This window comes from Phocoena phocoena, chromosome 11 (genome assembly GCF_963924675.1).
Source record: "Phocoena phocoena chromosome 11, mPhoPho1.1, whole genome shotgun sequence".
Classification (NCBI taxonomy): Eukaryota; Metazoa; Chordata; class Mammalia; order Artiodactyla; family Phocoenidae; genus Phocoena; species Phocoena phocoena.
Window position 1 is genome coordinate 19,567,758 of NC_089229.1, and position 26,278 is coordinate 19,594,035.

The window sequence follows — 26,278 nt, forward strand, 5'->3', positions numbered from 1 at the left end:
GACACTGATGAAAGAAATTAAAGATGATACAAATAGATGGAGAGATAAACCATGTTCTTGGATTGGAAGAATCAACATTGTGAAAATCACTCTACTACCCAAAGCAATCTACAGATTCAATGCAATCCCTATCAAACTACCACTGGTATTTTTCACAGAACTAGAACAAAAAATTTCACAATTTGTATGGAAACACAAAAGACCCCGAAGAGCCAAAGCAATCTTGAGAACGAAAAATGGAGCTGGAGGAATCAGGCTCCCTGACTTCAGACTATACTACAAAGCTACAGTAATCAAGACAGTATGGTACTGGCACAAAAACAGAAAGACAGATCAATGGAACAGGATAGAAAGCCCAGAGATAAACCCACACACATATGGTCACCTTATCTTTGATAAAGGAGGCAGGAATGTACAGTGGAGAAAGGACAGCCTCTTCAATAAGTGGTGCTGGGAAAACTTGACAGCTACATGTAAAAGTATGAGATTAGATCACTCCCTAACACCATACACAAAAATAAGCTCAAAATGGATCAAAGACCTAAATGTAAGGCCAGAAACTATCAAACTATTAGAGGAAAACATAGGTAGAACACTCTATGACATAAATCACAGCAAGATCCTTTTTGACCCACCTCCTAGAGAAATGGAATTAAAACAAAAATAAACAAAGGGGACCTAATGAAACTTCAAAGCTTTTGCACAGGAAAGGAAACCATAAACAAGACCAAAAGAAAACCCTCAGAATGGGAGAAAATATTTGCAAATGAAGCAACTGACAAAGGATTAATCTCTAAAATTTATAAGCAGCTCAATAACAAAAAAACAAACAACCCAATCCAAAAATGGGCAGAAGACCGAAATAGACATTTCTCCAAAGAAGATATACAGAATGCCAACAAACACATGAAAGAATGCCCAACATCATTAATCATTAGAGAAATGCAAATCAAAACTACAATGAGATATCATCTCACACCAGTCAGAATGGCCATCATCAAAAAATCTAGAGGGCTTCCCTGGTGGCGCAGTGGTTGAGAGTCCGCCTGCCGATGCAGGGGACACGGGTTCGTGCCCCGGTCTGGGAAGATCCCACATGCCGCGGAGCGGCTGGGCCCGTGAGCCATGGCCGCTGAGCCTGCGCGTCCGGAGCCTGTCCTCCGCAACGGGAGAGGCCACAACAGTGAGAGGCCCGCGTAACGCATAAAAAAAAAAAAAAAAAAAAAAAAAAAAAAAATCTAGAAACAATAAATGCTGGAAAAGGTGTGGAGAAAAGGGAACCCTCTTGCACTGTTGGTGGGAATGTAAATTGATACAGCCACTGTAGAGAACTGTATGGAGGTTCCTTAAAAAACTACAAATAGAACTACCATATGAGCCAGCAATCCCACTACTGGGCACATACCCTGAGAAAACCATAATTCAAAAAGAGTCATGTACCAAATTGTTCACTGCAGCTCTATTTACAATAGCCTGGAGATGGAAACAACCCATCATCAGATGAATGGATAAAGAAGATGTGCCCATCATCAGATGAATGGATAAAGAAGATGTGGCACATATATACAATGGAATATTACTCCGCCATAAAAAAAAACGAAATTGAGCTATTTGTACTGAGGTGGATAGACCTAGAGTCTGTCATACAGAGTGAAGCAAGTCAGAAAGATAAAGACAAATACCGTATGCTAACACATATATATGGAATCTAAGAAAAAAAATGTCATGAAGAACCTAGGGGTAAGACAGGAATAAAGACACAGACCTACTAGAGAATGGACTTGAGGATATGGGGAGGGGGAAGCGTAAGCTGTGACAAAGCGAGAGAGGCATGGACATATATACACTACCAAATGTAAGGTAGATAGCTAGTGGGAAGCAGCCGCATAGCACAGGGAGATCAGCTCAGTGCTTTGTGACTGCCTGGAAGTGTGGGATAGGGAGGGTGGGAGGGAGGGAGATGCGAGAGGGAAGAGATATGGGAACATATTTGTATGTATAACTGATTCACTTTGTTATAAAGCAGAAACTAACACACCATTGTAAAGCAATTATACTCCAATAAAGATGTAAAAAAAAAAAAGAAAATGAAAAAACCTAGCAGAAAACGGAATATAAAATTCATCATATTTTTATCAATTTCCTGACTCATTCTTGGTATGAGTTTCCTTTATTGCTAAATAAAAAGTTTAAAGAAATTATCTATTCAGTCATTTCCAATCCTCAAATATCTATTTCTTCCAGAAAAAAAATGAATGGTAAGCCCTCTTCTCTAGTCAAATTTAATTTGAACATGCCATTTGACTTTGGCAAAAATTTTAGAATGACAGGTAAGCAGAAATTTAAGGGGAAAGGTCATGTGATTATAATTTATTTCTAGATATTTTATTAATTGAAGTATAGTTGATTAACAATGTCATGTTAATTTCTGGTGTATTCTTTCCTATTATAGTTTATCACAGATATTGAATATAGTTCCCTGTGCTTTATAGTAGGACATTGTTGTTTACCTACTGTATATATAGTAGCTTGTATCTGCTAATTCCAAACTCCTAATTTATCCCTCCCTCATATAGATATTTTGTTTCTTCTTCCTAGCTTAGTCTGATGCTTGGTCATTTCAATAGCTCTTAATTTTTTTTTTTTTTTTTTGCGATACGCGGGCCTCTCACCGTCGCGGCCTCTTCCGTTGCGGAGCACAGGCTCCGGACACGCAGGCCCAGCGGCCATGGCTCACGGGCCCAGCCGCTCCGCGGCATGTGGGATCCTCCCGGACTGGGGCACGAACCCGTGTCCCCTGCATCGGCAGGCGGACTCTCAACCACTGCGCCACCAGGGAAGCCCTCAATAGCTCTTAATTTTTAATCTACCTCTGATTCTGTGAAGTTTTAAGGACAGACTAATAACACATTTGTCATACCTTGGATTTGGTATTTCTCCAAGAATTTCATCTAATTTGTCAATGAAATTAATAAAATTAGACAATCCTTTTATATGTGTCCTTAAAGGATCAGATGGTGATGGTGCATATCCTTTCCCTCCAAGCTCTATTGTTCTAATAAATGATGTAGCCACCTATGAATTAAAACAAATAATTTGGTTATGTTTAATGATTTAGTAAGTTAAAACTACACCTTATTTTATGAAGCTAGGCACATTTACATATTTCTAGGTACACAGGTAAAGAGAAGCACTTTTTATAACTCATGCCACATTTTCATTCGGAAGCAAATAATCAAAGAAACAACTGTTATGTAGAATTCATGCCAGCAAGGGTGATGGCAACACGGGTGGAGACTGAAACTGAAGAGCCAAGTTAGAGACAAATTAAGGGCGTAAGAATATGTTCATAAGAGTATATCATTGTTGGGAATTCCCTGGTGGTCCAGTAGTCAGGACTCTGCACTTCCACTGCAGGGGGCTCCGGTTAGATCCCTGGTCGGGGTACTACGATCCCGCAAGCCGCACAGCATGGCCATAAAAAAAGAGTATATCACTGTCTATAAAGAATTAAACAGTGGTATCCTATAAAAAATAAATATATTCTTAAATAGACTGGCTACTGGAATTGTTATATGGAACAAAGGGATTTTTCTGTGTCAATTGTGTTGATTTATTCAAAGTTGAACAATTAATTCAACTCTTCCAAGCCTTAGCTTCTTTATTTGTAAAATAAAGATTTAGACTAGATAATCACTAAGCCCCATCTAGCTTGCACATTTTAGGATCATTTGATCATGTGTAGTTCAAAAGGTCTTGCCTTTACAATGATAAAAATACGTATATATAATATGATGGCTATACATTAGGCCATCTCCATCAAAGACAAAATGTTCTAAAGCTGTATTTTCCAAAGCATATCCTAAGAAAGGAAAAATCTATGAAATTTAAATAATCTGGGGAAAGTTCCATGGTTAAATAACTTAGGAAATGACAGGTTAAATAACAAGGTTAACTTAAGCAGGTTTCTTTATGGTAGGACTTCTTGAAAGAAGTATACATGCATTACATATATCCAGTAAGAGTATACACGATTTCCAACTTTTTGCCCTTGGAAACATTTATTCAAAGAGCATTGAACAGGCACTTTTGCCTCTGGAAATAATTTATTCAAGGAGAATCTAACAGGGTTAGCACTCCGCAGAACACATGTAGGGAAACACAGCTTTAGAGAAATTCTCCCTTATGAACTATATATATAGTAAAATATACAGTAAAAAACAAAACTACTACGGATTTTCAAATACATGACATAGAACACATATTCACAATTTAAAAGTTGCTCTGTCATAGTTAAAAGAATTCTATATTAAGGTACACGGATCCACTGTTCAGAGAGTCTTTAAAATAAATATTGAAAAGGTAACATGTCCATACCAAAAAGATAGACATCTGTTTCTCTCGAGCAGCATGTTTCAAATCAGTGAAGGCTTCTCTTCCAAGTCCTCTATCAGGAATATTGAGAATATGAGCCAGAGCCAAGTCGTTCTTTGAATTCACCAGCAGGTTTAAATATGAGTAGATAATTTTCTTTGCTAGTAACTGTACCTGTACAATAAAATATTTTCTTCATTGAAGATTTCTAAATTCATAAATAATCTTTTATTTATTTTTTATTGAAGTATAAGTGATTTACAATGCTGTGCCAATCTCTGCTGAGCAGCAAAGTGACTCAGTTATACACACATAAACATTCTTTCAGATTCTTTTCCATTATGGTTTATCACAGGATATTGAATATAGTTCCCCATGCTATACAGTAGGACCTTGTCGTTTATCGATTCTAAATGTAATAGTTTGCATCTACCAACCCCAAACTCCCAGTCCATCCCTCTCCCCCCACCACCTTTGGCAACCACAAGTCTGTTCTCTATATCTGAGTCGGTTTTTGTTTTGTAGATAAACTTATTTGTGCCATATTTTAGATTTCACATATAAGTGATATAATATGGTATTTGTCTTTCTCTTCCTGACTTACTTCACTTAGTATGATAATCTCCAGTTGCATCCATGTTGCTGCAAATGGCATTATTTCATTATTTTTTATGGTTGAGTAGTATTCCATCGTATACATATACCACATCTTTATCCATTCACCTGTCAATGGACATTTAGGTTTTTTCCATATTTTGGCTATTGTGAACAGTGCTGCTATGAATATAGGGGCGCATGTATCTTTCTGAACTATAGTTTTGTCCAGGTATATTCCCAGGAGTGGGATTGCTGGATCATATGGTAAACTCTATTTTCAGCTTCTGAGGAGCCTCCATACTGTTTTCCATAGGGGCTGTACCAACTTACATTCCCACCAACAGTGTTGTAGGGTTCCCTTTTCTCCACACCCTCTCCAGCATTTGTTATTTGTAGACTTTTTAATGATACCCATTCTGACCAGTGTGAGGTGGTACCTCATTGGAGTTGTTTTTTTTTTTTTTTAACATCTTTATTGGAGCATAATTGCTTTACAATGGTGTGTTAGTTTCTGCTTTATAACAAAGTGAATCAGCTATACATATATCCCCATATCTCTTCTCTCTTGCATCTCCCTCCCTCCCACCCTCCTTATCCCACCCCTCTAGGTGGTCACAAAGCACAGACCTGATCTCCCTGTGCTATGCAGCTGCTTCCCACTAGCTATCGATTTTACATTTGGTAGTATATATAAGTCCATGCCACTCTCTCACTTCGTCCCAGCTTACCCCTCCCCCTCCCCGTGTCCTCAAGTCCATTCTCTAGTAGGTCTGAGTCTTTATTCCTGTCCTGCCCCTAGGTTCTTCAGAACATTTTTTTTTTTTTTAGATTCCATATATATGTGTTAGCATATGGTATTTGTTTTTCTCTTTCTGACTTACTTCACTCTATATGACAGACTCTAGGTCCATCCACCTCACTACAAATAGTTCAATTTCGTTTCTTTTTATGGCTGAGTAATATTCCATTGTATATATGTGCCACATCTTCTTTATCCATTCATCTGTCAATGGACACTTAGGTTGCTTCCATGTCCTGGCTATTGTAAATAGAGCTCCAATGAACATTGTGGTACACGACTGTTTTCGAATTATGGTTTTCTCAGGGTATATGCCCAGTAGTGGGATTGCTGGGTCATATGGTAGTTCTGTTTTTAGTTTTTGAAGGAACCTCCATACTGTTCTCCATAGTGGCTGTATCAATTTACATTCCCACCAACAGTGCCAGAGGGTTCCCTTTTCTCCACACCCTCTCCAGCATTTATTGTTTGTAGATTTTTTGATGATGGCCATTCTGTCTGGTATGAGTTGATACCTCATTGTAGTTTTGATTTGCGTTTCTCTAATAATTTAGTGATGTTGGGCATCTTTTCAAGTAACTACTGGCCATCTGTAGATCTTCTTTGGAGAAATGTCTAGTAAGCTCTTCTGCCCATTTTTCGATTGGGTTGTTTATTTTTTTGTTGTTGAGTTGTATGAGCTGTTTATATATTTTGGAGATTAAGCCCTTGCCTGTCGTATCATTTGCAAATATTTTCTCCCATTCCAACAATGTTTTTTTAATACGCAGCAAAAATACTTATGATCATTCAATGACAGTATCTCACTCAGCTCTTTGGGAAAAGAGAATTGCCATATAAACCAAAAGTTTGGGTTAAACAATGAACATATCCTGGCTCGTGAAACAACTTGCCACCAATGAGAATCTATAAGTAAATAACTATCATAATTGTTGGAAAATGTCTCTTAGAAAATGATATAAAAGATACAGCTGCATTTCTGATGAGACCTGATCTCATTTCCCTACATACATTTGCCACTAAATAATCACTAACAATGAAGCTCCCTGAAGCGTAGGGAATGGGCCAACTGCCACTATTTGGTCCCATACCCATGTCTCTTTACAGGGCAAGATATAAGGGCTGAAGTTAAATTGTTAAATTTCTGAAGAATTACTAGATACTGACTTTCACAATACCAAATAACCAACTAAGAATTAAAATAGAGATTCAACCAAATGTTAGCAAATAATAGCAAGTAGTTGATGTTGACATTAACTGGCCTAAAACAGAGCTATAGACTGTTCAAACACAAGATAAGTAACATTTGTGAGAACTTGATAGGGCAACAGTTCTTTCATATATACGGCACTTGTCCTTCACAGCCAAGTGATAAACCAGGGTATTCAATGATCTTTTTCTTAAAATTAGCTAACTATAGCTTTTCAAAGCCTTGCAACTTCTAGTATTACAGAAGTGATACTGTGAACTCCCACAGGTAACAACTACAAAGTATTAGGTAAAATTTTTAAAACATAACTATGTAAAGACACTGGAAAGCATCCAAAAAGCAGACACAAGCTGGAGGACAACTTAATGTTAGAAGAACTGCAACAAGAAGGGTAAGAATTGCAAGTTTGTGCTTATTCAAGTCCCTACAACTTCCAGTAAAGGAGGGGACGCAACTTATCATGTGAACCCCTTAAATAACAAACATTAAATATTAAATAAAAAATTTTAAATAGTATTTAAAGACACTGGTAAGTGTCCAAATATTAGAGGCTGGAGGAACATTTAGTTTTAAAAGAACTGCAATAAGAAGGGTATGAATTAAGTTTGTGGTTTACTGGCCCAAGTTTCATGACTATAGAAGTGACTAAAGGTGCCAGAGATTAGAATTCAGAGCTGGGAAAACAGCTAGAAATTTAAAGGAGGAATTCCTGGAAACAATTGAGAGCATAATATCCAAAACCCCTAGCTGACAGCAAAACTATGCAAGCATGGGGAAGATTCCAGGGGGTCCATCAAAAACACAGACAGAAAACAGAAAGAAATATATTAGAAAGATTGAGCTATAAAGAACCAGAGCTATGCGTCTGAAGGTTTGCTAAACTGAGTGCACTCTACAACTGTGTATAGCTTAAGTGGCAGAAAACTGAAGCTGAACAGGCTTGAAATGTTAAGTATACAAAGCCAAAACCTGTCAGAACAACTGGAAAATTCATGAAAATCCCTAGGAAAACGGAATCCACAGAAATAAGCTCCATATCTCCCCCAAATGCTTGGCTGACTGCCAAATTTGGCAGGCAGAGGGAAGGCTTATAAAAGCCAAGCTAAAAAAATCAGCGAAGGGAAACTATAAGAACAGATATCCAATGCATACCACCAAGGAAACAAACTATGAAGTTGGAATCTAGGCAAGTTACCTGCCTACTAGAAATAAAAACCAATGTTGCTCAGAAGAACATGAGAAAAAACTGGAGTTGTTATAAAATATTACCTGAAATGTCTGGGTTTCATCCAAAAATTACTAGACAGCCAAAGAAAAGGGACTGTGACCCCTTCTTAGGATAAAAAACAGTCAATAGAAAATGTCACCAAGTGGACCTACATGTTAGATTTTCAGACAGAATATCAAAGCATCTGCTCTAAATATAGTCGAAGAACTAAACTAAAATGTGTTCAATGAATTAAAGGAAACTATGTTATCAGTGACTTAATAGAGGAATGAGAACTGAAAAGTGGACACTATAAAGAGAAAATTCTAGAGATAAAAAGTACAATAACTGAAACAAAATTTGCTTGGTGTGCTCAACAGCAACTTGAAGAAAGTGAAAGAAACTATCAGTGCACATATAGATATATAAATAGAAATTACCAAATCTGAAAAACAAAAGAGAAAAAAAGAAGAAGGAACCAAAGAGATCTGCAGGTCAAATTAAACAAGTCTGACATACATGTAATTGAAATCCCTGCAGAGGAGTGAAAAAAACAGAAAAAATATTTGCTGAAATTATGGCAAAAAGCATCCCAAATTTGGTGGAAAACATCAATTTATAGATCCAAGAAGTTACTCAAGTAGGAAAACACAAAGAAAATCACTCCTTTACACTTAAACTCTGACATCCAAAGATAAAAAATCTTAAGAGCAGCCAGAGCAAAATGACACATTACATACACAGGAACAATAGTAAGGTTAATAGAACATCAAAAATTAAGTATGTAAGCTAGAAGACAATGAAACATGATCTGAAAGACTGAAAAATGATCTGCTGAAAAATGATCTTAAAAAGTACTTTACAATTACAATAGTCAAGATAGCACAGTATTGATTTCCTTCCCATGGCAGAAACTTGGAACCCAGGTGATATTCAGTCTTAATTTTCTTATTTCCTTTGAGGCACTAGGGGTGCTTCCCTCTTATTTTATAATACTGGGTTGGCCAGAAAGTTTGTTCATGTTTTTCTGTACCATCTTACGGACAAACTCAAACGAACTTTTTGGCCAACCCAATAGATACATTAAACAACAGAAAAACATGTTTTTATGAACAAAGACTTCTCACAGGAGTATCCATTTTCTTGAAAACAGCACACAAATCTTGCTGTAAACTGCCAATGTTACAATTTAATTCTACCTTTCTTCTGTGAAAGAAGGAAAAAATATTGCTTATATAATGAGTGTCAGGAAGTTTTCAGGCCCATAAAGAGAAACTTAACCTGTCTCCTTATAAACAGTAATATATCGCATTCTAATATAAAAATATTACAATTTAGTCATTCCCCTAATGAGGGTCATTTAGATTCCTCCAAATTTTATTATAAGCATCGCTGCATGTATATTCTGATACTGATCTCCCTGTATATATGTTGAGTGTTTTTATAGTACTGCTGGGATTATAGAGAATGTACTTTTTTATTATTTTAATACATACTGCCAAGTGTCCTTCACTTGTACCTATTTATACCCCCACCAACAGTGAAGGAGAGTTCCCATTTTCCTATATCCTGGCCAATACTTAATGTTATAAAACTTTTAAAGTTTTACCTATTTCCTCTGTTACCTGGAAGACTAGGAATCTTTTTAAAAATGTGTTGGCCATCTTTATTTCTTTTCCTGTTAACTGACTGCATGGCTTTCTATTGTGTAATCTGTTTGCTTTTTTCTTATTCTTTTTATATTCTAGATTTTAACCCTCATATATTATGTACTGGCAAAGATCTCCTCTCAGTCTGTTTCTTATATTTTACCACTGTTAATAATATAGGTCAAGAAATTTTTACATTTTGTAATGATCACATTCATTAATCTCTTCCCTAATTTTTTTTGCTTTCTGGGTCTTAAGAATCCTTCTCAACCTTGAGATTATAAACGTTTCCTTTTAATAAGTGAATATAAATTGTAAAAACAAAACCAAAAAAAGCATAGTATTTACAAAAGGACAGACACTCAGATCAATGAAACAGAATAGAGTCCAGAAAGAGAACACAGATATTGCATTTGATTTTTGATACAGGTGCAACAGAAGCAATAAAGAAAGGACAGTCTTTACAATAATTGGTGTGGGAGCAACTGGTCATCCGTATGCAAAACAAATGAACTTCCCCTAAACTTCACACCTTTTATAAAAATTAACTCAAAGTAGATCACAGACCTAAATGTACAGTATAAAATTATAAAACTTTCAGAAGAAAACATAGGAGAATATCTTCATGACTTGGGATTAGGAAGACTTATTAGATATGACAGCAAAAGTACAAAACATAGGGGCTTCCCTGGTGGCGCAGTGGTTGAGAGTCCGCCTGCCGATGCAGGGGACACGGGTTTGTGCCCCGGTCCGGGAAGATCCCACATGCCGCGGAGCGGCTGGGCCCGTGAGCCATGGCTGCTGAGCCTGCGCGTCCGGAGCCTGTGCTCCGCAACGGGAGAGGCCACAGCAGTGAGAGGCCCACGTACCGCAAAAAAAAAAAAAAAAAAAAAAAAGTACAAAACATAATGGAAAAAAAATGATAAATTGGATTTCATCAAAATTAAACTCCTTGCATGAAATTCTCTCCTTATTCTCACACTCTCAACTATTTTCACCCTGCTCTGGAATCCTGTTTGTTTTTAATTCTTAGATGTTGCTCCCAGAATGTGCACTTGAAATCCTCTCCTTGCCTATTACCCTGGGAAAATAGACTCACAAATGCTAAACTCAACTTATGCTCAAAACTCATGAAATTCATAAGTCTATCAGTGACTGACACCTTAGCTAAAGACCCAATAATTTATCATCTGTAAACTCTAAGAAAATATTTTCCTTATTAAAATTAAGATTTCTTAATATTCTGTCTAATCACATTAACTTAAGAAGCATAAAAGAGAGTTAAAAGGTAGAAATAAAACTTACAAATCAATAGGAAGTCTCTCAGACAGTTATAAAGGAAGTTTCAAGTTCATACACATCTTAAAAGCACTTCTAAAGATAACATGCTTTGGTATTATTTAACTTTCATGTAAAAAACAATTCTTAAAACATGTAAGGCAGTCAGGGTCAATTTAAAAAACCTCAATGCACAGGAAAAGGTTACCTTAAACATGGACTCCAAATAAAATCTAAGCAAAATTCATTAAAACAAAAAGTTTGATATGAATTCTATGAAACTATTTTTCTTAAATATTAAAGATACTAAATGTTACATTTGAAGAGAGGCTCCCTGATTTTCCAGTATAAAGAAGCAATTCACATATTCTCTTTCTTATCAACCTGTTATAAAAATGCATATGAACCAATTATAATTCTCTACATAAATATTAATACTTTCTGATACTTTGTCTATTTTATTAATCTTTCTACTATTTTATGAGTGCCCTGAGAGCAAATGATGTATCCTTAGGCCCTAAAAGAATGACTGGCATAAGAACAGGTAATCAATCCATTCTTATTAATAACTTCTCAATCAGCATTTGTACAATGATAAACGAAAGAAAAATTAATACATGTATTTGCCCCTTTTAGATATTTCAAAATAGAAACTATTGATAAAAACTTATCGGGAAGTTGGGATCAAATAAGTGCTCATATATTTTTATTACATTGCCTTAAAAAGAAAAGTACTAAGATACAACTAAATTAAAATCATCTTTAAGATCTGTCCGAAAATGATCAAGGGATCAATCCAAGAAGAAGATATAACATTTGTAAATATTTATGCACCAACCATATACAAGGACTTCAATACATTAGGCAAATGCTAACAGCCATAAAAGGGGAAATCGACAGTAACACAATAATACTAGGGGATTATAACACCCCACTTTCACCAATGGACAGATCATTCAAAATGAAAATGAATAAGAAAACGCAAGCTTTAATGATACATTAAACAAGATGGACTTAATTGATATTTATAGCACATTCCATCCAAAAAGAACAGAAAACACTTTCTTCTGAAGTGCTCATGGAACATTCTCAGGATAAAATATATCGTGGGTCACAAATCAAGCCTTGGTAAATTTAAGAAAATTGAAATCGTATCAAGTATGTTTTCCGACCACAACACTATAAGACTACATATCAATTAAGGAAAAAAACATAAAAAATACAAACACATGGAGCCTAAACAATACACTACTAAATAATGAAGAGATCACTGAAGAAAACAAAGAGGAAATCAAAAAATAGCTAGAAACAAATGCCAATGAAAACATGATAACCTAAAACCTATGGGATGCAGCAAAACCAGTGCTAAGAGGGAAGGTTATAGCAACACATCCTACCTCAAGAAACAAGAAAAATTTCAAATAAACAACCTAATCTTACACCTAAAGAAATTAAGAGAAGAAGAAAAAGAAACCCAAAGTTAGCAGAAGGAAAAAAAGCAAAAAGATCAGATCAGGGCTTCCCTGGTGGTGCAGTGGGTGAGAATCTGCCTGCCAATGCAAGGGACACGGGTTCGAGCCCTGGTCTGGAAAGCTCGCACATGCCGCGGAGCAACTAGGCCCGTGAGCCACAATTACTGAGCCTGCGTGTCTGGAGCCTGTGCTCCGCAATGAAAGGACGCGATAGTGAGAGGCCCGCACACCGCGATGAAGAGTGGCCCCCGCTTGCCGCAAACAGAGAAAGCCCTCACACAGAAACGAGGACCTAACACAGCCAAAAATAAATAAACGAATGAATAAATTTTTAAAAAACAAAAAAAAGTGGCTTCCCTGGTGGCGCAGTGGTTGAGAGTCTGCCTTCCGATGCAGCGGACAAGGGTTCGTGCCCCGATCCGGGAAGATCCCACATGCCGCAGAGTGGCTAGGCCTGTGAGCCATGGCCGCTGAGCCTGCACGTCCAGAGCCTGTACTCTTCAATAGGACAGGCCATAACACGGAGAGGCCCACATACCGCAAAAAAAAAAAAAAGATCAGATGAGAAATAAATGAAAAAGAAAAGAACTACAATCCTGCAGCCTGTGGAACACAAAACACATTCAAAGAAATATAGACAAGATGAAAAGGCAGAGGGCTATCTACCAATGAAGGAACAAGATAAAACCCCAGAAAACTAACTAAATGAAGTGGAGATTGGCAACCTTCCAGAAAAAGAATTCAGAAAAATGATAGTAAAGATGATCCAGGACCTTGGAAAAAGAATGGAGGCAAAGATCGAGAAGATGCAAGAAATGTTACAAAGACCTACAAGAATTAAACAACAAATTAAGAGAGATGAACAATACAGTAACTGAAATGAAAAATACACTCTAAGGAATCAACAGCAGAATAACTGAGGCAGAAGAACGGATAAGGGACCTGGAAGACAGAATGGTGGAATTCACTGCTGCGGAACAGAATAAAGAAAAAAGAATGATGAAAAGAAATGAAGACAGCCTAAGAGACCTCTGGGACAACACTAAACTCAACAACATTTGCATTATAGGGGTCCCAAAAGGAGAAGAGAGAGAGAAAGGATCCGAGAAAATATCTGAAGAGATTATAGTCAAAAAATTCCCTAACATGAGAAATTAAGTAGCCACCCAAGTCCAGGAAGCACAGAGTCCAATACAGGATAAACCCAAGGAGAAACACGCCGAGACACATAGTAATCAAATTGGCAAAAATTAAAGACAAAGAAAAATTATTGAAAGCAGCAAGAGAAAAATGGCAAATAACATACAAGGGAACTACCATAAGGTTAACAGCTGATTTCTCAGCAGAAACTCTACAAGCCAGAAGGGAGTGGCATGATATACTTAAAGTGATGAAAGGGAAGAACCTACAACCAAGATTACTCTACCCAGCAAGGATCTCATTCAGATTCGATGGAGAAATCAAAAGCTTTACAGACAATCAAAAGCTAAAAGAATTCAGCACCACCAAACCAGCTCTACAACAAATGCTAAAGGAACTTCTTTAAGTGGAAAACACAAGAGAAGAAAAGGACCTACAAAACAAACCCAAAACGATTAAGAAAATCGTCATAGGAACATATATATCGATAATCACCTTAAACATGAATGGATTAAGTGCTCCAACCAAAAGACACACGCTTGCTGAATGGATACAAAAACAAGACCCATACAGATGCTGTCTACAAGAGACCCACTTCAGACCTAGTGACACATACAGACTGAAAGTGAGGGGATGGAAAAAGACATTCCATGCAAATGGAAATCAAAAGAAAGCTGGAGTAGCAATATTCATATCAGATAAAATAGACGTTAAAATAAAGAATGTTACAAGAGACAAGGAAGGACACTATATAATGATAAAGAGGTCAATCCAAGAAGAAGATATAACAATTATAAATATATATGCACCCAACATAGAAGCACCTCAATACATAAGGCAACTGCAAACAGCTATAAAAGAGGAAATCAACAGTAACACAGTAATAGTGGGGGACTTTAATACCTCACTTATACCAATGGACAGATCATCCAGACAGAAAATTAATAAAGAAACACAAGCGTTAAATGACAAAATAGACCAGATAGATTTCATTGATATTTATAGAACATTCCATCTAAAAACAGCAGATTACACTTTCTTCTCAAGTGCGCATGGAACATTCTCCAGGATAGATCACATCTTGGGGTAACAGATCAAGTCTCAGTAAATTTAAGAAAATTAAAATTATACCAAGCATCTCTCTGACCACAACGCTATGAGATAAGAAATAAATTACAGGGAAAAAAACATAAAACACACACACACACATGGAGGCTAAACAATACGTTACTAAATAACCAAGAGATCACTGAAGAAATCAAAGAGGAAATCAAAAAATACCTAGAGACAAATGACAATGAAAACACGACAATCCAAAACCTACGGGATGCAGCAAAAGCAGTTCTAAGAGGGAAGTTTATAGCTATACAAGCCTACCTCAAGAAACAAGAAAAATCTCAAATAAACAATCTAACCTTACACCTACAGGAACAAGAGAAAGAAGAACAAACAAAACCCAAAGTTAGCAGAAGGAAAGAAATCATAAAGATCAGAGCAGAAATAAATGAAATACAAACAAAGAAAACAATAGCAAAGATCAATAAAACTAAAAGCTGGTTCTTTGAGAAGATAAACAAAACTGATAAACCATTAGCCAGACTCATCAGAAAAAGAGGGAGAGGACTCAAATCAATAAAATTAGAATTGAAAAAGGAGAAGTTACAACAGACACCACAGAAATGCAAAGCATCCTAAGGGACTACTACAAGCAACTCTATGCCAATATAATGGACAATCTGGAAGAAATGGACAAATTCTTAGAAAGGTATAACCTTCCAAGACTGAACCAGGAAGAAGTAGAAAATATGAAAAGACCAATCACAAGTAATGAAATGGAAACTGTGATTAAAAATCTTCCAACAAACAAAAGTCCAGGACCAGATGGCTTCACAGGTGAATTCTATGAAACATAGAAGAGCTAACACCCATCCTTCTCAAACTCTTCCAAAAACTTGCGGATTAAGGAAAAGTCCCAAACGCATTCTACGAGGCCACCATCACCCTGATACCAAAACCAGGGAATGATACTACAAAAAAACAAAATTACAGACCAATATCATTGATGAATATAGATGCAAAAATCTTCAACAAAATACTAGCAAACAGAATCCAACAACACTTTAAAAGGATCATACACCATGATCAAGTGGGATTTACCCCGGGATGCAAGGATTCTTCAATATACGCAAATCAATCAATGTGATACACCATTTTAACAAATTGAAGAATAAAAACCATATGATCATCTCAGTAGATGCAGAAAAAGCTTTTGACAAAATTCAACACCCATTTATGATAAAAACTCTCCAGAAAGTGGGATAGAGGGAACCTACCTAAACATAATAAAGGCCATATATGACAAACCGACAGCCAACATCATCCCCAATGGTGAATAACTGAAAGCATTTCCTCTAAGATCAGGAACAAGACAAGGTTGCTCACTCTCACCACTATTATTTAACATAGTTTTGGAAGTCCTAGCCATGGCAATCAGAGAAGAAAAAGAAATAAAAGGAATACAAATTGGAAAAGAAGTAAAACTGTCACTGTTTGCAGATGACATGATACTATACATAGAGAATCCTAAATATGCCACCAGAAAACTTCTAGAGCTAATGAATGAATTTGGTAAAGTTGCAGGATACAAACTTCATGCACAGAAATCTCTTGCATTCCTATACACTAATGATGAAAAATCTGAAAGAGAAATTAAGGAAACTCTCCCATTTACCATTGCAACAAAAAGAATAAAATACCTAGGATTAAACCTACCTAGGGAGACAAAAGACCTGTATGCAGAAAACTATAAGACACTGATGAAAGAAATTAAAGATGATACCAACAGATGGAGAGATATACCATGTTCTTGGATTGGAAGAATCAATATTGTGAAAATGACTATACTACCCAAAGCAATCTACAGACTCAATGCAATTCCTATCAAATTACCAATGGCAGTTTTTACATAACTAGAACAAAAAATCTTAAAATTTGTATGGAGACACAAAAGACCCCGAATAGCCAAAGCAGTCTTGAGGGAAGAAAACGGAGCTGGAGAAATCAGACTCCCTGACTTAAGACTATAGTATAAAGCTACAGTAATCACGACAATATGGTACTGGCACAAACAGAAACATAGATCAATGGAACAAGAAAGAAAGCCCAGAGATAAACGCACGCACCTATGATCAACTTATCTATGACACAGGAGGCAAGGATATACAACGGGGAAAAGACAGTCTCTTCAATACGTGGTGCTGGGAAAACTGGACAGCTACATGCAAAAGAATGAAATTAGAACACTCCCTAACACTATACACAAAAATAAACTCAAAATGGATTCGAGACCTAAATATAAGACCAGACACTATACACCTCTCAGAAGAAAACATAGGAAGAACACTCTTTGACATAAATCACAGCAAGATCTTTTTTGATCCACCTCCTAGAGTAATGGAAATAAAAACAAAAATAAACAAATGGGACCTAATGAAACTTCAAAACTTTTGTACAGCAATGGAAACCATAAACAAGATGAAAAGACAACTCTCAAAATGGGAGAAAATATTTGCAAATGAATCAATGGACAAAGGATTAATCTTCAAAATATATAAACAGCTCATATAGATCAATATTAAAGAAACAACTCAATCCAAAAATGGGCAGAAGACCTAAATAGACATTTCTCCAAGGAAGACATACAGATGGCCAAGAAGCACATGAAAAGCTGCTCAACATCACTAATTATTAGAGAAATGCAAATCAAAACTACAATGAGGCAACACCTCACACCAGTCAGAATGGGCATCATCAGATAATCTACAGACCAGAAATGCTGGAGAGGGTGTGGAGAAAAGGAAACCCTCTTGCACTGTTGGTGGGAATGTAAATTGATACAGCCACTATGGAGAACAGTATGGAGGTTCCTTAAAAAACTAAACATAGGGCTTCCCTGGTGGCGCAGTGGTTGGGAGTCCGCCTGCCGATGCAGGGGACGCGGGTTTGTGCCCCGGTCCGGGAGGATCCCACATGCCGCGGAGCGGCTGGGCCTGTGAGCCATGGCCACTGAGCCTGCGCGTCCAGAGCCTGTGCTCCGCAGCGGGAGAGGCCACAACAGCGAGAGGCCCGCATACCGCAAAAAAAAAAAAACAACTAAAAATAGAATTACCATATGATCTAGCAGTCTCACTACTGGGCATATACCCAGAGAAAATCATAATTCAAAAAGACACATGGGGCTTCCCTGGTGGCGCAGTGGCTGAGAGTCTGCCTGACGATGCAGGGGACACAGGTTCGTGCCCCAGCCTGGGAAGATCCCACATGCCGCGGAGCAGCTAGGCCCGTGAGCCATGGCCGCTGAGCCTGCGCCTCCAGCGCCTGTTTTCCGCAACAGGAGAGGCCACAACAGTGAGAGGCCTGAATACCACCAAAAAAAAAAAAAAAAAAAAAAAGACACATGGACCCCAATGTTCACTGCAGCACTATTTACAATAGCCAGGTCATGGAAGCAACCTAAATGCCCATCGACAGATGAACGGATAAAGAAGTTGTGGTATATATATACAGTGGAATATTACTCAGCCATAAAAAGGAACCAAATTAGGTCATTTGTTGAGACGTGGATGGATCTAGAGACTGTCATACAGAGTGAAGTGAGTCAGAAAGAGAAAAACAAATATCGTATATTAACGCATGTATGTGGAACCTAGAAAAATGGTACAGATGAACTGGTTTGCAGGTGAGAAATTGAGACACAGATGTAGAGAACAAACGTATGGACACCAAGGGGTAAAACCGCGGTGGGGTGTGGATGGTGGTGTGCTGAATTGGGCGATTGGGAAAGAAAGAAAAGAAAGGAAAGAAAGAGAAAGAGAGAGAGAAAGAAAGAGAGAGAGAAGGAGGGACGGAGGGAGAAAGGAAGGAAGGGAGAAAGAAAGAAAGAAGAGAGTCTTCTAGTAGTGAGTTGAATACCTGGGGACGCACAAAAATCTTTAAGAACCCTAGGTTACCATTAATGCTAGAGAAACAGAGTAATAAATGAAATGTTTTTCAACATTTTTTGAAAGTTATTTCTTCTTCTTTAAATAAGTAGTATATTACTCTCTGGGGACTCAACTTAGCCACATACTACTCCTGAAACTGTAAGATTATTTTATACGGTAGAACATACTACTGCTAATATTAAGTATTATTGTTGTTATTGTTATTACTATTATTATTAATAGTAGTAGGAGGTTACTTTTCATCATTAAAGTGCTTTCACATATATTGTTTTAAAAAAGAGCTGTCCTAAAATTTTATAAAGTAAGGTATAACATAGTTTTCTGCTTTATTTCAAAAGTCCTTTTATCTTTACTTTCACAGTAAATCATAATACTTCATGTGAATCTATAATACAAAGTTTCCATTTTAACCTAACAGTGCAATAGCCCGTCTAAAACATACAGGAAGCGTGACACAATTTCCCAAAAATCAAAGCAGAGGAAAGAGATATTCACGTCGTAATCAGAAATTCCTTTACTCTTTCTACATTTAATTTCATGCAATCTCTGTTTCACTGTGCTTCTGCTGTCCAGAAATAATGAGAGTTTACTAATATGTATATGTCTGACCCTTATTGGGTACAAGACCAGGGCTTAAACTCCCACATCTACAACTTGTTCTTAAAGGCTAGCAAATAGTGTCCTTCTGATCTGTGATGTTAGGCAAACATCAGCGAAAAACATCTTGGAGTCCTCACAGTTAGAGTGTTTCTTTTAACTCATGGCTGCAATTGGAAATCTATCCCTATCATTATGGTCAGATAACATGGCAGTTATGGTTTCCCTGCTCTTGTATTTGCAAGTGGGTTTTAAAGAGGCTCTCTGGAAAAGCATTCCACATAAATACAGTTATGATGTCCAGAAGCAAGGGCTTAAATTGAAAAAATCCACAATATTGAAGCTTTTACCCAGATACCAAAAATAAAGATACTGTTCCATTTATCTGTTTAATAAACTGATTCTATCCATACCACAAAATATTTGCAATGTTTGTTTAGAAGTTGAACAATTTTATTTAAGCTTTTTGACAACTTCAAGTTGCTTTTACTAACTCTTAACTATTATTGAAATGCTCATGTTCAATCTCAATTTGAATAAAGTCAGTTTTTCTAAATTGATATTAAAATTTATACAAATATTGTTTTTATTTGTCAACACATAAATTCTTACATATAATGAACAAACAAGATTGGACTAGAACTAATATACTCGTATAATGTTTTTATTTAACTGATGATTTTCTTTTGGGGCCTTTATTCTGTTTTTCCCTTCATTACTTCAGAATTTCTAAAGCAATAGATTAGTACCTCAGGGGAAAATAAAATAAAGTAAAATAAAATAAGTAAACAAAAATATTGTTTCTCCAGTCCATTTCATTCATCTACTTGAGGAGCTGGTGTGACATTAGTAAGCATTTGGTGATCAAAATATATCTTTTTACGACTGTAGCCCAAAAAGTCACTTAGGAATTTTAATAGAAATAAAATACTTTGCAAAAGAAAAATCAGAAGTCCGCAAGTAACAGAAAAATGGTTGAGAGGATAGCTGCTATTTTAATAGTCCTCATAAAATCTAATCCATCAGCTAACTGGTAGATAAAATTCTCTTAGAAAATATAATCCAAGAAGGCAAAAGATAAAAAGTAGAGGATTAACACGACGAAACTACCATTGTTTGTTAAATGAGAAAACTATATGCTTACAGTGAAGACCCTTCAGTTTCTATATACTATAATTCTTTTTCATGGCTATCCCTTTAAGATTTTTTTAATCATAAAATAAGTTTATTGATGACAACTTTACATAGTTTACTGCCGGTATTTGATGTTACAAACATTAGGGTGTTTGAGATATGCAGGATCCTTATATCAATATGTAACTGGGGACTTCCCTGGTGGCACAGTGGTTAAGAATCCGCCTGCCAATGCAGGAGACACAGGTTTGATCCCTGGTCCAGGAAGATCCCACATGCTGAGGAGCAACTAAGTCCGTGCACCACAACTACTGAGCCTGCGCTTTACAGCCCATGAGCCACAACTACTGAGCCCACATGCCACAACTATTGAAGCCCGCACACCTAGGGCCTGTGGTCCACAATGAGAAGCCACCTCAATGAGAAGCCCGTGCACCACAATGAAGAGTAGCCCCCGCTCTCTGCAACTAGAGAAAGCCCACACCCAGCAACGAAGACCCAACGCAGCCAAAAATAAATAATAAATAAATAAATGCAACTGACATAAACCCCATTATTTGAGCTCTCTTAATTGCTTCTGTAATTTCTTTTTGTTTCTTCCACAAAGACCTATTATGTTCCCTTCCATAAATTCATCTTATAAATGGAAAAATAAACTGAGAAAAAAGCTGTACATTCTTTTAATCTAACCATGTTCCACACAAGATACATTTTCTATGAGGCTCCTTATAAGGATTTTCCATTGGAATGGGCAGGTCCTCATTCCTGGTTATTTAGGTTGTTTTAAATGTACAAATTAGTTCATTCCTCTTAAATGAAAGGCACAATAACAATTATTGTTTCCTCCCTGTAGCCTATAAGAATGTACTCCTAAAAAAAAAAAAAAAAGAGTGTACTCCTTAAGTATCACTGAGAAAAGACCACGCAATTTGGTAAATATCTTGTCAAGGTAGGAAAAACAAACAATGAGAATGTAAGCAATAAATGAATGTAAAGCAACAGAAAATAGTTACAATCACTAAAAGAAACCATGCCTAAGCAGGAAACAACCAAAGGTGGGCTTGGGATACTTTCTTGTACCAGAAAAGAGATAAGTGCTCAAAAGTCTAATAGGGCATGTAAAAAAAGATACAGAAGCCAGATCAAAGGGGACCCCTACATTTTAGCATCAAAGATTAATGACAAATTGATTTTAAAACTCTGGATAAATAAAAATCCATGAGTCCATATTAATGTAAACACATATAAAAAGAGAAACATAAACAGAAATAAAAACATCTAATTTTCTTCCTGTAAGTAATTATTATACTAACTCCTAAACTGGTAATTAAAGAGAAAGAATTAAGTAGTGACCCTGCCATTTTTAGGGAACTGTACTTCATCCTAGTTAATAAGATAAAGCTCTTCTTTACTGAGAAATGGCAGCAAATTACTATAAAGACATGATAGAGTTGGAAAGTAACCATTCTGCAAACTCTAAAGAAATAACTGATTCAGACAAGGATCATCAGTGCATGCTCAAAACCATTCGGTGAAAGGTTGTTGGGAAACAGGATATTTACAGAGTTAGAGTATCACTAGATCTTTTTTGACAGCAAAAGAAAAACTACATCTTTATATTGGAAAGAACTCACAAACTCAGGACAACTTCAGTTTGTGTCTCCTAGTGTGATACAAAATGAAATACTCAGCATCAGTTATAAAGTATTTCATAGATTACATTGCTCAGTCTAAGCAAGCTTTTAGATGTTTCCAGTTTATTGGAAACAGAGGAACAAGTTAAATAATACCAGTAGGAACTCAACAAATAAATAACAAGAGAAAAAAAAACCTGAGGAGAATTCTAAAAGACTCTAAAGAGACATAAAACCCATTACAGGGACAAATGGAGAAATTTGAATAGGGAAAATAGTAAATGAATGATATTAGGGAATACTTCAGTTTTCTTATATATGATGATGGTATTGTGGTTCTGTCCTTATTTTCAGGAAGTGATATGCTGAAGAATCTTAGGGATTAACTGTCATGGCGTCAGCAATTTAACTTTCAAACAGGACAGAAAAAACATTAGATGCACATATAAGCTACATTATTAAGTCTAAGAAGTACATATACAAGTAGTTGACAGTAGTGATCAAATATATTTTTAAAAGTGCAATCTGGGGAATTCCCTGGCAGTCCAGTGGTTAGGACTCCACGCTTTCACTGCCAAGGGCTGGGGTTCAATCCCTGGTTGAGGAACTAAGATCCCACAAGCCACGCTGTGAGGCCAAAAAAAAAAAGAATTGCAATCTGTAGAGCATGGGACTTACGGGAGAATCTACCTTAGCAATGCTTCCAGGAAATGAAGAAAGTGATTCATCAAATGCATTAACTTATTGGAGCATTTGACTTGGAAGTAGGCATGTTCTAGATGTTTTACATAACATAGTTTTTATTTTTAATTTAATTTTATTTTTTTATACAGCAGGTTCCTATTAGTCATCCATTTTATACACATTAGTGTATACATGTCAATCCCAATTGCCCAATTCATCACACCACCCCCCGACTTCCCCCCTTGGTGTCCATACGTTTGTTCTCTACATCTGTGTCTCAATTTCTCACCTGCAAACCAGTTCATCTGTACCATTTTTCTAGGTTCCACATACATGCGTTAATATATGATTTTTGTTTTTCTCTTTCCGACTTACTTCACTCTGTATGACAGTCTCTAGATCCATCCACGTCTCAACAAATGACCCAATTTGGCTCCTTTTTATGGCTGATTAATATTCCATTGTATATATGTACCACAATTTCTTTAGCCATTCGTCTGTCAATGGGCATTTAAGTTGCTTCCGTGACCTGGCTATTGTAAACACTGCTGCAATGAACATTAGGGTGCATGTGTCTTTTTGAATTATGGTTATCTCTCAGTATATGCCCAGTAGTGGGAATGCTGGATCATATGGTAATTCTGTTATTAGATTTTAAAGGAACCTCCATACTGTTCTCCATAGTGGCGGTATCAATTTACATTCCCACCAACAGTACAAGAGGGTTCCCTTTTATCCACACCCTCTCCAGCATTTGTTGTTTGTAGATTTTCTGATGATGCCCATTCTAACTGGTGAGAGATGATGCCTCATTGTAGTTTTGATTTGCATTTCTCTAATAATTAGTGATGCTGAGCAGCTTTTCATGTGCTTCTTGGCCATCTGTAAGTCTTCTTTGGAGAAATGTCTATTTAGGTCTTCTGCCCATTTTTGGATCGGGTTGTTTGTTTCGTTAATAATGAGCTGCATGAGCTGTTTATATATTTTGGAGATTGATCCTTTGTCTGTTGATTCGTTTGCAAATATTTTCTCGCATTTTGACGGTTGTCTTTTCGTCTTCTTTATGGTTTCCTTTGCTGTGCAAAAGCTTTGAAGTTTCATTAGGTCCCATTTGTTTATTTTTGTGTTTATTTCCATTACTCTAGGAGGTGGATCAAAAAAGATCTTGCTGTGATTTATGTCAAAGAGTGTTCTTCCTATGTTTGCCTCTAAGAGTTTTATAGTGTCTGGTCTTACATTTAGGTCTCTAATCCATTTTGAGTTTATTTTTGTATATGGTGTTAGGGAGTGCTATAATTTCATTCTTTTACATTTAGCTGTCCAGTTTAATGAGCACCACTTATTGAAGACACTGTCTTTTCTCCATTGTATATCGTTGCCACCTTTCTCATAGATCAGTTGACCATAAGTGCGTTGGGTTACCTCTGGGCATTCTATCCTGTTCCATTGATCTATGCTTCTGTTTTTGTGCCAGTACTATATTGTCTTGATTACTGCAGCTTTATAGTATAGTCTTAAGTCAGGGAGTCTGATTCCTCCAGCTCCGATTTTTTCCCTCAAGACTGCTTTGGCTATTCGGGGTCTTTTGTGTCTCCATACAAACTTTAAGATTTTTTGTACTAGTTCCATAAAAAATGCCATTGGTAATTTGATAGGGATTGCATTGAATCTGTAGATTGCTTTGAGTAGTATAATCATTTTCACAATATTGTTTCTTCCAATCCAAGAACATGGTATATCTCTCCATCTGTTGGTATCATCTTTAATTTCTTTCATCAGTGTCTTATAGTTTTCTGCATACAGGTCTATTGTCTCCCTAGGTAGGTTTAATCCTAGGTATTTTATTCTTTTTGTCACAATGGTATATGGGTGTGTTTCCTTAATTTCTCTTTCAGATTTTTCATCATTAGTGTATAGGAATGCAAGAGATTTCTGTGCATGAAGTTTGTATCCTGCAACTTTACCAAATTCATTCATTAGCTCTAGAAGTTTTCTGGTGGCATATTTAGGATTCTCTATGTATAGTATCATGTCATCTGCAAACAGTGACAGTTTTACTTCTTTTCCAATTTGTATTCCTTTTATTTCTTTTTCTTCTCTGATTGCCATGGCTAGAACTTCCAAAACTATGTTGAATAATAGTGGTGAGAGTGAGCAACCTTGTCTTGTTCCTGATCTTAGAGGAAATGCTTTCAGTTTTTCACCATTGAGAATGATGTTTGCTGTGGGTTTGTCGTATATGGCTTTTATTATGTTTAGGTAGGTTCCCTCTATGCCCACCTTCTGGAGAGTTTTTATCATAAATGGGTGTTGAATTTTGTCAAAAGCTTTTTCTGCATCTACTGAGATGATCATATGGTTTTTATTCTTCAATTTGTTAAAATGGTGTATCACATTGATTGATTTGCGTATATTGAAGAATCCTTGCATCCCGGGGTAAATCCCACTTGATCATGGTGTATGATCCTTTTAAAGTGTTGTTGGATTCTGTTTGCTAGTATTTTGTTGAGGATTTTTGCATCTATATTCATCAATGATATTGGTCTGTAATTTTGTTCTTTTGTAGTATCATTCCCTGGTTTTGGTATCAGGGTGATGGTGGCCTCATAGAATGAGTTTGGGAGTGTTCCTTAATCTGCAAGTTTTTGGAAGAGTTTGAGAAGGATGGGTGTTAGCTCTTCTCTACATGTTTCATAGAATTCACCTGTGAAGCCATCTGGTCCTGGACTTTTGTTTGTTGGAAGATTTTTAATCACAGTTTCCATTTCATTACTTGTGATTGGTCTTTTCATATTTTCTACTTCTTCCTGGTTCAGTCTTGGAAGGTTATACCTTTCTAAGAATTTGTCCATTTCTTCCAGATTGTCCATTATATTGGCATAGAGTTGCTTGTAGCAGTCCCTTAGGAGGCTTTGTATTTCTGTGGTGTCTGTTGTAACTCCTCCTTTTTCAATTCTAATTTTATTGATTTGAGTCCTCTCCCTCTTTTTCTGATGAGTCTGGCTAATGGTTTATCAGTTTTGTTTATCTTCTCAAAGAACCAGCTTTTAGTTTTATTGATCTTTGCTATTGCTTTCTTTGTTTCTATTTCATTTATTTCTGCTCTGATCTTTATGATTTCTTTCCTTCTACTAACTCTGGGTTTTGTTTGTTCTTCTTTCTCTAGTTCCTTTAGGTGTAAGGTTAGATTGTTTATTTGAGATTTTTCTTGTTTCTTGAGGTAGGCTTGTATAGCTATAAACTTCCCTCTTAGAACTGCTTTTGCTGCATCCCACAGGCTTTGGATCGTTGTGTTTTGTCATTTGTCTCTAGGTATTTTTTTATTCCCTCTTTGATTTCTTCAGTGAGCACTTGGTTATTTAGTAATATATTTTCTAGCCTCCATGTGTTTGTGTTTTTTACGTTGTTTTCCCTGTAATTGATTGCTAATCTCATAACATTGTGGTCAGAAAAGATGCTTGATATGATTTCAATTTGCTTAAATTTACTGAGGCTTGATT

The 26,278-nt window shown here is 36.5% G+C and overlaps 1 protein-coding gene across 25 annotated transcripts in view; it reads right to left on the reverse strand.

Moving 5' to 3' along the window:
- Window positions 1-26,278, reverse strand: part of PARPBP (PARP1 binding protein) — a 79,992-nt gene that overhangs the window by 33,709 nt on the left and 20,005 nt on the right. For 16 of the 25 annotated variants that reach the window (XM_065887970.1, XM_065887961.1, XM_065887969.1 and 13 more), the window contains 2 exons: window positions 4,378-4,548; window positions 2,921-3,075 (listed from right to left, as the gene is read on the reverse strand). In XM_065887970.1, coding sequence (XP_065744042.1) covers window positions 2,921-3,075; window positions 4,378-4,548 — 326 coding nt within the window. The remainder of the gene's footprint in view (window positions 1-2,920; window positions 3,076-4,377; window positions 4,549-26,278) is intronic. The other 9 variants (XM_065887966.1, XM_065887963.1, XM_065887960.1 and 6 more) reach the window with 2 other exon arrangements.